This window comes from Mustela putorius, unplaced genomic scaffold (genome assembly GCF_011764305.1).
Source record: "Mustela putorius furo isolate JIRA1106 unplaced genomic scaffold, ASM1176430v1.1 tig00003869_pilon_pilon_pilon, whole genome shotgun sequence".
In the NCBI taxonomy this organism is placed as follows: Eukaryota; Metazoa; Chordata; class Mammalia; order Carnivora; family Mustelidae; genus Mustela; species Mustela putorius.
Window position 1 is genome coordinate 36,620,326 of NW_025422021.1, and position 13,369 is coordinate 36,633,694.

At 52.1% G+C, this 13,369-nt stretch overlaps 1 protein-coding gene across 1 annotated transcript in view; it reads right to left on the reverse strand.

Annotated features, from left to right (window-relative positions):
- LOC106003317 (maestro heat-like repeat-containing protein family member 2A) overlaps nt 1-12,461 on the reverse strand; it is a 43,366-nt gene extending 30,905 nt beyond the window's left edge. The window contains 12 exon segments of the mRNA XM_045066802.1: nt 2,026-2,059; nt 2,062-2,141; nt 2,288-2,366; nt 2,631-2,723; nt 3,988-4,131; nt 4,621-4,772; nt 5,267-5,365; nt 7,343-7,505; nt 7,721-7,852; nt 11,022-11,203; nt 11,454-11,552; nt 12,286-12,461. Coding sequence (XP_044922737.1) covers nt 2,026-2,059; nt 2,062-2,141; nt 2,288-2,366; nt 2,631-2,723; nt 3,988-4,131; nt 4,621-4,772; nt 5,267-5,365; nt 7,343-7,505; nt 7,721-7,852; nt 11,022-11,203; nt 11,454-11,552; nt 12,286-12,361 — 1,333 coding nt within the window. The 5' untranslated portion in view covers nt 12,362-12,461.
- Between the last annotated feature and the right edge of the window lie 908 nt (nt 12,462-13,369).

Genomic DNA, 13,369 nt, shown 5'->3' on the forward strand with positions numbered 1-13,369 from the left:
GACCGGCGGGGGGCGGGGGGGAGTCTGCTTCTTTCTCTGCCCCTCCCCCCCACTCATGCTTGATCTCACGTGCATACGCGCATAGGCACAAAAGTAAATGAAATCTTTTTTTAAAATGTGGCCCATAATAGTACTTCTCTCACAGAGCTTCTGTAAGCAATAATGAGCCAACACAGTGCTTGGCACACAAGGAAGTACTTCGTAAGTGCTTGTGAGTCATAGAACCGACGATGGCCGATTCAGGGAGGAGGAAGATTAAGAGAGGTAAGAAAGAACCATGAGAAGGTTTTGGAGAGGTCCAGTAGGGACAGAATTACAGTCAGATGCTCAACTTGACACTAGACTCCAGGCTAGAGATTTCTACAGGTCAACGGTGGTGGAAGAAAGAGAGGGAAGGAGACCAAGGGGAAGGTAGCAAGTCATCGCGCACTAAGGAACCATGATACAGTCTTGAGTTTTTTAATCTGCAAAGTAGAAACCTGCTTCTGATCTTAAAAAGAGTATATGCTCATTGCAAAATCAAAATAAAAGATAACCTCCCTAAGCTCATTTATGCAAAAATAACCACAGATTCCTTGCAAGTAACCAAGGTCATGCTACATACACTGTTCCCAAACCGTGCTGATGTGCTCAACAGGGAGCCCATCCTGTCCACAAAAAAGTACAGATTGACTACACCCTTTATGGTTGAGTCATAGTCCACTCTGTGGATAAGCTATCATTTGTTCCAGAAATTCCTGTAGAAAAACCTGTAGGTTGTTTCCAATGTTCTGCTTTTATGCACAACGTGCTAACGAACATCATTGTCTAGTTACCTTTGGGCAACGATTTCCTTTAGACAATGGTCAAAAAGTTAGATTGTTTAGCCCAGGTTTCGGTCCCTATGGAAGTGAGCACTCAGAATGCTTTATCAATTTACACCCTTGTCAGTGAAGTGCAAGGAGCTAGTTTCCTTTTATTCTAGCACAGGGATTAGCTGTAAGCCTATTTTTGTAAATAAAGTTTTATTAGAACACAGCCACACTCTGCAGTTTATGACTGCTTTGGCACAGCTGAGTCTTTTTTTTTTTTTTTTAAGATTTTATGTATTTATTTGACGAAGAGAGAGAGATCACAAGGAGGCAGAGCAAGAGGGGGAAGCAGGCTCCCCACTGAGCAGAGAGCCCAATGTGGGGCTCAAACCCAGGACCCTGAAATCATGACCTGAGCCAAAGGCAGAGGCTTAACCCACTGAGCCACCCAAGGGCCCCAGCTCAGTTGAATCTTAACTATCACAGAGACCATATAGCCGGTAAAGCCAAAAGTATTTTTACTATCAGGTCTCTTATAGAAAAATGGCTATGCCATTTTTCATTATCATCTCTTTCCACCAGACAGAGAAAAATGGTCTCATTGTTGCTTAAATTTGGGCTTTTTTTTTTTTTTTCAGAGAAGTCTTTACTATTAGCAGAATGTGCTTCATATACAGTTGCCCAGATTGTGCACTGCACAAGGACACTCAGTTGAAAGACTGAATAGGAGTGGTCCATGCTCTTCTAAGCAAACCATGTTCCTGTAAGGCCACATGCTGCCAGCAAGGGATGCCTTGTTCCAGTTCACACAAATGTGCTGTCTGAGCTGGTGCCATCCTTGGGGACAGGATTTCCCTTCTGATTGCAAGGCCAGGTTTAGAGTTTGGCCTTAGGAATTTAGAATCAGGAGTTTTGACTACGATTGGGCATTGGGGCCTTAGGACTAAATCTACACAATGTAACCAGGTGTTATTTAAGGTCTTTGATTTCATTTGGGGTGTGGGGTTTGTTCTAGGATTCGGGTTAACAGTTTGGAGAAGCTGTGATTCAGAGTTTGAGGAGAGGGTTGAGGGTAGGGTGTAGGGGACACAGTGCTGGTTAGGTTCAAGGGTAGAAAATATAAAGCAACCTCGGTCCACCCAGTAGCGTCTAATAAAAGAGGAAATGATGACGGTCCAGACACCGGTGAGACCTGCCTCCCCAGCCTCCCGCCTGACTTCCCACTCTCGCTCACCATCTGCGCTCACCACTGCCCTAATCAGGGTCAGGGGGTCCCCACGCGGATGGCCTCCTTGCTCGTCTCCATCTGACTGAGGAAGAACTTCATCAGCTCCTTGGGGTAGGACCGGGCTGCAACGGGACGGACACCTTCAGTTCTGCCCATGGAGCCAAAAGGAGGAGGAGGCAGCCCAGGGCCAGGCCTCCCAGAGGCTGGGGCTCCCACAGGCTCATGGCGGACCTGGGGCGGGGCGGGGCAGGGAGGAAGGGAGCCTCACCGAGAGCTATGAAGCAGTGCACAATCTCCGCCAGGTTTTGGCTGCTATATTGCTGCTGGGCAGGGGCCTTGGAGCACACCTGGGAAGTGAGGGTGCAGGGCGGGTGGTGAGATCGCAACCAGAGAGCAGACACAAGTGTAGGGGCAGCCTGGGGCAGCCATACCAGAGGGCACGAGGGTACCACCGCCTTGCATCCCTATGGGATACGGGAGCCAGATGAGCGAGACGGGGGCTCCGCCACCCTCACACCCTTTCCCCTGGCCGGCCATGCCACCTGCTGCAGCCCACTTCCCGCTGATCCACCCTGAGGAGGCCAGCACCCAGCCAAGCCTGCCGGCCTCACCTGGATGTGGAGCTCGGTGAAAATGGTGTGTAGTTGCATTTGCGGGACGGGGGTGCTGGTGATGACCGACATTTCCAGGATCTGCCTCAAGACCTACAATGGAGAGGCAAATGATTGCAGATGATCTTCTGCCAATTCAGGGTCCGTTCACTCTAGACTCTTGCTGCTCAGCATGGCCCGTCGGCCAGTGGTATCATCATCCTCCCCCACCCCCACCCCGGGAGCTGGTTAGAATGCAAGCTCTCTGGCCTGGCTCCAGACCTGCTGAATGCAACCCTGCATTTCGGCCAGCCTCCCGGCAAGGCCTACACGCGGTTAGGCTTGCAAAGGGCATGCGAGGCCACTGAGCATGACATTCTTCCCCCTTTCTCTTCTATCCACCTGGAAATGAATCCCATTCTTTCACCAGACCCATCTACGGCGGCCCCGTAGATCTACCACATGAATTTCTGTTCCTCACTTTTAGAGTTGAGCACCACGCCACACCAGCAAATCAGTCAACCCCTTATAATGTATCAGCCTGGGTCATACCTCCACGTGGAACCCTACCAAGAAACTCCACCTTTGGGGCGCCTGGGTGGCTCAGTGGGTTAAAGCCTCTGCCTTCGGCTCAGGTCATGATCCCAGGGTCCTGGGATCGAGCCCCGCATCGGGCTCTTTGCTAAGCAGGGAGCCTGCTTCCTCCCCTCTCTCTCTGCCTGCCTCTCTGCCTACTTGTAATCTCTGTCAAATAAAATAAATAAAATCTTTAAAAAAAAAAAAAAAAGAAAGAAAAAGAAACTCCACCTTTTGTGGGTTAAGAGCTGTCATGGGTTAAAGGGTCCCACAAAATGCCTGAGGCTTTCCAGATGTAGTTAGTTAAGGGTCTCAGATGACACCACACTGGATTTAAGGTGGGCCTTAAGTCCATGGTGTCTTTATAAGAAAAGGAGAGGACACGGGCAGGCACAGAGAAGAGACCACATGAAGAGGAAGGGGTCACACTGGAACGATCCAGCCGCCAGCCATGCAGTGCCTGGGGACATCAGAAGCTGGAAGAGGCAAGAAAGCATTCTTCCCCAGGGCCCCCGGAGGGATCACTGCCTGCCAACCCTTCGATCCCTGGAACTATGCGAGGATCTGTTTCTGTTCTTTTAGGCCACCCACCCTGTGGTTCTCTGTTATGGCAGCCCTGGAAACAAACACACAGCCTCACTGTGGCCTCTGAGACCGTTTGGGTCCTCATCCCTTCCACGTGGAACAGCAGCATTCATTTCTCAAGAATTCAACTGCTGGGCCCAACTCCTGCCCGGGGGACAGCCCCCTGGGAGCCCCAGGAACCGAAGCTCCGTCAGGCAGATGGCCAGTGGCCTCTCACCTGCGTGACGAAGAGTGCCTCCAGGCCGCCTCGGTACTCCGCCAGCAGCAGGGGGATGTAGTCGTACAGCTGTTCCCGCAGGTCGTCATTGGGCAGGAGGAGGTTCAGCATCGGCTTCAGGGACTTGATGACCCCCAGCTTCACCTGCCCCAGGAGCCCGGGCCCCGAGGCAAAGCCCAGTGATGTCACACCAACCAGAGTGCCAAGCACGCGCGACAGAGGGGAACTAGGAAGTAGTTGAGGCCCCGCCCGAGACCCCACAGGCAGGCAACGAGGCCGGATTGTCCCTGTGAGTCCCAGCTCAGTCGCTTAGGAAAACCTGAGTGCCTCAGTTTCCTTATCTGTAAAATGGTCCCATAGCACAGAGTTGATGTGGAAATAGTTCCCCTTGGTAAAAGGTGCTGTAACAGGGACCCTCATCCAGCAAGCCCCGGCCCTTCTCAAGACGCCCTCCTGAGGCTCCAGGCCCCACGTGGCTCAGCAACTCTGTTTATCAGGTCACTGTCTCTCCAGGGTTCTGGGAATGAGGCTGGACCCAGCGGTTTCTCTGTGCTCCTAGCCACACAGGCTGGGGAGCCGTGACCTGGGGGGACCACGGGACCCTTCCCTGCACCCAAGAAAGGTGCTTCTTACCTCGGGGTTGTGGCTCCTCAGCCACACGGTCACAAAATAGCGGTACATGGGGAAGAGCTTCATGGCAAACTGATCCTCGGTCATCACCGGGTACACGCTGTCCTCCAGATGCTTCAGGTAAAACTGCACCATCTCACAGAAGGTCTCCATGGCTGCCAAGGGGGGAAAGCGGTGAGCCCGGAGGGACAGGAGCCGGATTCGGCCTCCCCCGGACTAGCCGGACTAGACCTCCTCCAGGACGGTGTGCTCGCACACTTCCGGAACCAACGGGTGACCCAGATGGCCTCAGCCATCCAGGAAAACCCGGTCTTTGGCCTGACTTGAGCAGGCCCACTGTAGGGCCATTTTCCCTGGTCTCTGTTCCAGGACTCCCATTGTCCTTTCCGGGCCTCCTCCTGAAATGCTTGGAACAGAGCCTGCTGAGCTGAGTCCCAATGTTGACCTCCTCCCGCTAAGCCATCTTCTCCTGAAAGCACGTACCACCCCCCCCACCCCCAAGAGTGAATCAGAGGCCACACGACGCAGGAGATTGGGTCACCGTTTGGGAAGAAACATCTTCTGTTCAACAGACCACCCACCAGTTTGTCCCAGTCCCACTTCGGGCACCCTGACCGGGGCCAGAGAGGCAGACCAAGCAGACACCTACCACCGCAGATCACCTGCCGCATTTTGGCTTCGTTGGCAAGTCTCAGCATCGTGAATATAGTGGCCAGGGTGATGCCCATGTATGGCATAAACTCAAACACTGTGTAGGGCGCGAGAGAAGACAGGGAGCAGGGCCAGGTCAGCATGGGCAAGGCAGAGAGGATGAGCCCATGGTCTGCCGCCTCCAGTCCCCACGGGGGCAGAGCATGCCACCAGGGCCGCAGGAAACAGCACAAGTCGGTGCTACAGGAAAAGAGGACGCTAGCAACAGGTGTAGGGGGAAGGAGCCGGGGACAAGGAGTCAGAAGAAACCCAGACGGGGCTGCAGGGAAGAGTGGGCAGATCAGGAAGGTGGGGAGGGGAGACTTAGTGGGGCTCTGCTGGTAGATGCCTGGCTCTTTAGGTGTCCCACAAATGTCCTTGGATGAAGGAAGAAACCAGGAAACAGCCAGTGAGAAAGAGGGACCAGAAGAAGAGAGAGAGGAAGGAAACCAAGAATTGGACTGGGAGAGAGGAGGGATTATGGAGGGACAGAACCACCCTTCCCCACTTCCCCCCAGGCCTAGCCCATCCGGCTGCCCCCTCGGAGTGGCAAGTCCACCCAGCCCCACTGCCTCTCCGCCATCTCTCTCCATCTGTCCGGCCCCATGTGACCAGAGCCAGTGCGAAATGGGACATGCTGGCCCCTGGCCCCTTCCTGAGTCACTGTCCTCACAGTCTCCATGACCCACACTGTCCCCAAGCCCCTGCCAGCTCTCTCCCTGGGCTGGGCTTCCCTGGGCCAGGTGCTGGCCTCTCCTCTCCTCTCTCTGCGTCCGCTCCGCGGGCATGGGTGGCTTGGGCACTACCTGCACGCTAAGGACCCTGCAAAGAAGATCCCTCTACCTCCCCTCTAGCTCTGCATCCACACACCAACTGGACGCTGTCCTCATTCTTTGGAGGTCCCCTGTGCATGTGAGCTCCATGCACCCACTGTAGAGGCAGCTGCTCAAACCTGAGGCCCGGGAGACATCCGCGGCTCCTCCCACTTATTCCTTCACCTTGGGCACACATCTCATCATCCCATCGATTGGAGTCTTGTTTATGTCTCCCCTCTATCCACTACTCCCCAAATTTGCCCCAGCCTGAGCCACCAATGCCTCTCAGATACACACCTCTTCTCCCTTCTCTGTCCACACAACAGCAAGAAAGGTCTTCCCAGAACCTTTGTTCCACAAGGCAATTGCCGCTTTGACACCCTCAACAGCTTTCCAGGGCCCTCGAATGAAGTCCAGACTTACACCAGGCCCTACAGCCTCTCCAACCCCTCTTTACCCCATCTCCCCCTCACCCTAACTATAACCACAGTTTCCCTGAGTTCTGCAGAGAAACCAAGCCTTTTCCTGCCTCAGGGCCTTTGCACATGAGGCATATCTGGTTCTCCACACAGTTACCATCCTCTCATCCCTTCAGGTCACAGCTGAAATGTTGCTACCTCAGGGAGACCCCCCCAGAGGTGAGGTCCCTTCCCTCCTCCTGATCTCAGAGACCCACCAGACTGTTCTCTTCCCATCCCTCACCTCATATGATAATCATCGATTTTCTTGTTGACTTGTTTACAGACCTTTATAGGGCGGGACACGGCCCCTCATCCAGCACTGGCCACAGCCCTGCCTGGAGCAGGAGCTCGGCACCTGCTTGTGGAATGAAGGGGGAGCCCAAGAGGAGAAAGCTTTGAAGAAAGAATGACAGGGGAATAAAGAGACAGAAACAAGAGGCAGGGACACAGAGAATCTTCACAGCAGCGGGAGACACAGGGAAAGGGAAAAAAGGAATGCAGGAGCAAGATAAGAAAAGAGGGAGGGGCTGTGGAATTGGTGACGACGGGGAGTAAGGAGTGCTCCCGTCGGGACAAGCACCACGAGATGCGTGCAATTGCTAAACCGCTCTCTTGTACACCTGAAACTAGTATAACGCTGGGTGTTAACTAACCAGAATTACAAAGAGAAATTTAGAAAGTAGAAAAGAGAGGAAGGGGTTTGTCCGAGAACAGAGAGGCGGAGACCAGCAGGGGGCGCCGGGCCACCACGGGGCCTACCGTTGCCATTGGCCAGCTTGGCCAAGGTGATGATGACAAACTCATCCGTGAGGTTGAGGGGCTTCAGGTGGTGCTGCAGCTCGTACATGACCATGCTGAAGTGGTTTCGGGACAGAGCCACCAGCGTGTCACTGGCCACCTCTGCCTTCACATCACCATCCTCCTGCCAGGGACGAGAGAGGGACGTGGGGCTCCACAAAAACCCTCCCGCTCCACAACTGCTCCAGCCCCGTGCGCTCCTCGGGTTCAGCCTCCTCTTGACCCCTGAGGTCCCTGGACAAGGGCCTTGCGTGTCCCAGGCCCTACGTACCAGGGCCCAGCCCCTGGGTGGGTTGGGGATGGGGGAGGTGGGGGGGCATTGTGAGCGGGCTCTCCTACCTCCAGGGTCTCTCTCATTTCCTTGGAGGCGATGGTGACCAGCCTCTGGACTCCCTGTTCCTCCAGCTCCCCCTCCTGCTGAATGATCTCCTGGAGGATGTTGTAAATGTTGACTTTGCGCTGAGTAGAAATCTGAGAAGCAAGTATGGCAAGTGGCAAGATGCCAGACTTGGGCCACGGAGCCCAAGACGGTGCTGGGACAGACCCAGCACAGTCCTCCATCGGCTCCCTCCAACGGCCCTCCTCCCATGTACCCATGATTTATAAGATACGTATATTTGATCTTTGTCCATTTCTAGCACAGACCTCCTAAAACTCTTAGCATTTTCAGAGTTGAGAGTTTTTAAAGTGTCCTTTGTTATGCTAATGAGGTGACTGGGGAAGCCTCTAAGGGTGGGGGCTGGCTCCCAAGAGATCTAGCCTTTGTTGAGAGGACTGGAAGAGGGGCTGGAATTTGAGGCCAAACCACAGGCCATGTTCTGATCCACGTGCCTCTGTAATGAGGCCTCTGTAGGATGGGGCTCAGAACACATGGAGATACCAGGAGGGGTCCCCAAAAGTCAAAGAAAGCATCTGCCCTACCCTTTGCCCTCGTGAGGGAACACCTGAGGCCAGGAAGTGTGCCTCTTACTCTACTTTGATTCCTAGATAGCCTTATCACCATGTTAAACCACCTGGCTTAGTACAACCCAGGCCACACCTGCAGATCTGCCTTGGAGAATAACTCGTACTTAATCAAGTGTGATGAGCCGCACTTAAAGGATGAATGTGGGCCACGGCCTGCAAAGCCCTTGGAGGATGGCCCCCGCTCTTGGGTGGTAGGGCGGCCACTTCCCAACAGCCCAGAGGCCTTGGAAAATGTGGGCACCTCAAGAAGAAAGGAATTCACCCAAATGGATATGTTGTCCTAGTGAAATCTGCTCCAGAGAGTTTGGCCTTGTTTGCCTGGTCTTAGCATAGCAAATAACCAACAATCCTACAGCCCGATCAGAGATTCCTCACAAAAACCACTAAAAGGGAGAAAGTTGTAAGGCCTTGCCTGTCCAGTACCGCCTGGCCCTGGATGGGTGTCCTGCAATCTTCTTTTTTTTAACTGCTCCCTAAAGATCCTTCTTAGACCTATTTTTCTAATTTTCCCCTCCCCCACCATGAAACCTTAATACCACCAATATATTACGTGTCTGTTTACGAGCCATATACATGTCCATGCTTTATACATAAGAAGGTAAGGTTTTCTTCATGCCTCCTCCCACCCAGAACCCATTTTATCTACTTCAGGACAGTATCATCCCCGTTGAGAACATGTGCTCTAGGTTTTCAAAGAGAACTCAGGGAGGCCTGAGTTCTTTCTTTCTTTCTTTCTTTCTTTCTTTCTTTCTTTCTTTCTTTTTCTTTTTTTTTTAAGATTTTTTTTTTTATTGGGGCACCTGGGTGGCTCAGTGGGTTAAAGCCTCTGCCTTCAGCTCAGGTCATGATCCCAGTGTCCTGGGATCGAGCCCCACGTCAGGCTCTCTGCTCTGCAGGGAGTCTGCTTCCTCCTCTCTCTGCCTGCCTCTCTGCCTACTTGTGATCTTTGTCTGTCGAATAAATAAATAAAGTCTAAAAAAAAAAAAAAAGATTTTTATTTATTTATTTGACAGAGAGATCAAAGGTAGACAGAGAGACAGAAAGAGAGTGGGGTGGAGAGGAAGCAGGCTCCCTGCTGAACAGAAAGCCCAATGCGGGCATCCATCCCAGGACCCTGGGATCATGACCTGAGCTGAAGGCAGAGGCTTAACCCACTGAGGCCTGAGTTCTTAATTAATACTCCTGCAGCCCCTACATAAACAGCCAGATCAGTTACAAGACCAGCCTTATCTGTGATCAAGAGGACTCTCTGGAGAACATTTATGGTCAACAAGACAAAAATTGTCCAAGACTTAGAAGCTAGTGTCAAACAGGCCCCCGAGGAGGTCTGGGTTATAGTGCCTCAAGGAGAGCGTGTCCTTGATCTCCCATGATCCTCTAGGTTAGGTTAGGGCTCCATGGGGCTAGAAGCTCAGTCACAGGAAACTGATAACGATGCAAATGTTTCCTCCATAACAACAAAAATTATTCCTGTTCATTGCAACATAAATGAGTTTTGTCTGGCAAAGAATATAAATCTCTGTGAGTAAAACATTCTTCTTACCAGATTTTAACATTTTGCTGGTGCCTTCACTAGTTAATGAATAACAAATCTTTGAAACGTGTTCATTTTTTTAAAACATGCACACCTGTTTATTGGCTATTTATTGCCACTTATCACCGATGACAGCCTGGGTATTAATCCTGTACTTACACTTTTTTATATCTCCTGACATCTTGGGGCCTTGCAGGTCCTGGAGAGACAGCCCTTCCCAGGTTGAGCCAATTACTACAGAGAGCAAAGAACTCAGCCCAGGAGCCTGCTTTTCTACTGCAAACCTTTGCCTGTGGACCATGGCTTCCAAACCCAAACCCGCTGTGTCAGAATAGACTTGGAGAAACAAACTGAGGGTTGCAGAGGGGTGGGGGTGGGGGATAGGTGAGCCTATGATGGGTATTAAGGAGGACACAGATTGCATGGAGCACTGGGTGTTATATGTAAATGATGAATCTTGGAACACAACATCAAAAACTAATGACACGGGGCGCCTGGGTGGCTCAGTGGGTTGGGCCGCTGCCTTCGGCTCAGGTCATGGTCTCAGGGTCCTGGGATCGAGTCCCGCATCGGGCTCTCTGCTCAGCAGGGAGCCTGCTTCCCTCTCTCTCTCTCTGCCTGCCTCTCCGACTACTTGTGATTTCTCTCTGTCAAATAAGTAAATAAAGGGCGCCTGGGTGGCTCAGTGGGTTAAGCCACTGCCTTCGGCTCAGGTCCTGAGATAGAGTCCCGCATCAGGCTTTCTGCTTGGCAGGGAGCCTGCTTCCCTCTCTCTCTCTCTCTCTGCCTGCCTCTCCATCTACTTGTGATTTCTGTCAAATAAATAAATAAAATCTTTAAAAAAAAAATAAGTAAATAAAATCTTTAAAAAAAAAAAAAAAACTAATGACACACTGCATGGTAACTAATATAATAATGATTTAAAAAAAAAGAATAAGGCAAAAAGCTTTTAAACATTATGACAGCCCCTGCTGGTCCTCCAAGTGAGAACCTCATAGTATCTCCCACCTCTGAGCCTCAGCACCTGGCCCCACGCCCGCCGTGGTCAGTAAGGTGTGCTGAGCGGTGGCTGGCTGTGCAGGCAGCCACAAGTAGGGCAGGGCTCCGGGGGGCAGGTGTCGGGGGGCAGGCAGGCCTTACCTCTGGCACCTGCAGGCAGCGGATGAGAGCATTCATCACTACGGATGGCTCTGTGGTGGCCTTGTCTGTGATGATCACTGAAGCCAGCATCTTCCGCATGTCAGGACCTGTCCCGGCGGTGTCCGTCTTTGCTGACCCACTGTCCATGATGTTGAGGAGGTTCATGACTTGCTGGAAAGTCCCTGAGACAAGGTGGCACAGCTGGGGTGCTGAGAGGGCCATCCCAGGAGGGCTCCATGCCCAGGCCTTCCCAACACTGCCCTGCTGCAGCTCCAGCTGCCCCCCGCAATGGAGCCGGGCCCTCCCTGTCCACTGTGCAGAAGGAGAAACTGAGACTGAGGCTAGGACCCGCTCACAGAGAGTTGGTGGCCAGGACTGAGCGGTGGGCATGGGGAAGAGGCAGGAATGCAGGGGTGGGGCCAATTTTCTTGCCTCTGTCATCTGGTTCCAGAGGTTCCAGGTCTTCTGTTTCCTCTGATGGGTCCTCAGTTGAGTCTATGGCTGCTTCTGTCATCTCTTCCTCAAGCTCCTCTAAGACCAAATTTGTAAAATAGTCTGTGTATCAACACACCCTGAGATGACCCCCAGTGAGTCACGCCCTGTATAAGACTCTCCCCTTGAGTGTGGGCAGAACCATGACTTGGTTAGACCCACGTTCTAAGCGGTGGACAGTGGCATAGGCAACAGGAAACCACTCCCATGATCACATGATCTTATACAAGCCTGGAGAGGATTCTCACGCTAGCCTCGAAATGGAAACAGTGTGACAAATTGCCAAAGGAAGGAGCCATGTGGCAAGAAAGTGAGGGACTCAGTCCTACAACCACAAGGAACTGGATTCTGCAACAACCACAAAAACTTGGAAGAGAACTGAAAGGATGTGGTCCTGTCCACACCTTGAATGCAGCCTGTGAGACTGTCTCCACCCTGAATCCTGACCCACAGAAACTGTGTGGTAATAGATGGGTGTTGTTTTAAGCCACTAAATCAGTGTCATTTGTTACACTGCAGTAGCTAACAAATACACTTGTTAAGAAGGACCCTTCCTCTCTCTTCTCTTGAACTTAAACTAATGATTAATGAGAAATCCACCTCAGCTGCCCCCATTGCTCCTTTCAAGGGGCTCTTGCAACATCAGCAGCTTCTTAAGGGTTGGCAAACAACACAGATGTCCAAATGGAGAGCTGAACACTCCCAGATCAGTCCTGTGCTCTTTCCCTCCTGGGAATCCTTTTAAGAGCTACACATGGACCCAAATACTGACCTTTCCTCAGAGACCTCTCCTGGATGGAACAAAAATATACCACAAGAAAAACCCCTGTTCTTTGCCTAATACACATCAATGGTAATGGGAATAATAGCAGGAGGGGTTGCCGAAGAAGTGGGGGTAGTTGGCTTCTCCGCCGTGCTGTGGATAAGGAATGGGTCCCCTGGCAGGGTGGGAGGGTTTCATTAGAATCATCACCGTTAGGTAGCAGACCTTTGGAACTTTGAGATCTAACTGCCTTCCTGAGTCTTTCTCAAGTGAGGGCTTTGAGGAGTGCACAGGGCCCTGTGATTAAAGTGCCACATTATGTTGTCATTAAATGATTTTCTTACTCATGTGTGTGGTAAAGTATGGTGGCCTCTTTGGGAAAGGGGCACGGTGATAGTGGGGGTGATTCGCCACCATGTCTCCTGGGGATGCACTGATGGTTTGCAAGCTCCATGGGAGCTTCCTGGCCCCTGCACTCAGAAGGCAGGGGGAGGCCCAAGAAAGGTCACTCCAGGGTTGGTAGATGGCAGTTTTAATAAGCAAGAAACTCACATGCAGTGATTCTCTTGGGAAGCATCAAGACTGTGGATCCTTGCACCTGCCAACTGCATCTGAAGAGTTTATTCCGAGGCCTTAGTAGGTTCAGTCACATATACCATCAAGGTGGCCTCAACACCATATCAGCACCTCAGGGCTGTGTCCTTGGAACAGGCTCTGGGAGTGGGAAAGGCAAGCAGAACCCTCATTCCAAGGACAGGAGAGGGGATGGGGAGCCTTCAATTTCCCAGGCCCAGCTCATGGGTCAACCGGCAGTCACATCTTCTAGGTGACTTCTTCCAACATGTGGTCATAGGACTTCGGGGTGGGAAGATGTGGTCAGGGCAGTTGGGGTGGGGTGGGTCACAGAGGAGTCCTGGGAAAAGGACTCTTCCTCCCCAGGGACTGGACAGATTACCAGATGGGGAATGGGGTTCCCATTGACAGAATACTTAGATGAAGCACCTCTAGGACAGGTGAGAGGGCAAAAACCCTATTTCCCTGAACCAAAAGTAGGGCCCAAGGATTCCCCTGTCAGTTGTAGCTGTGAGTCAGG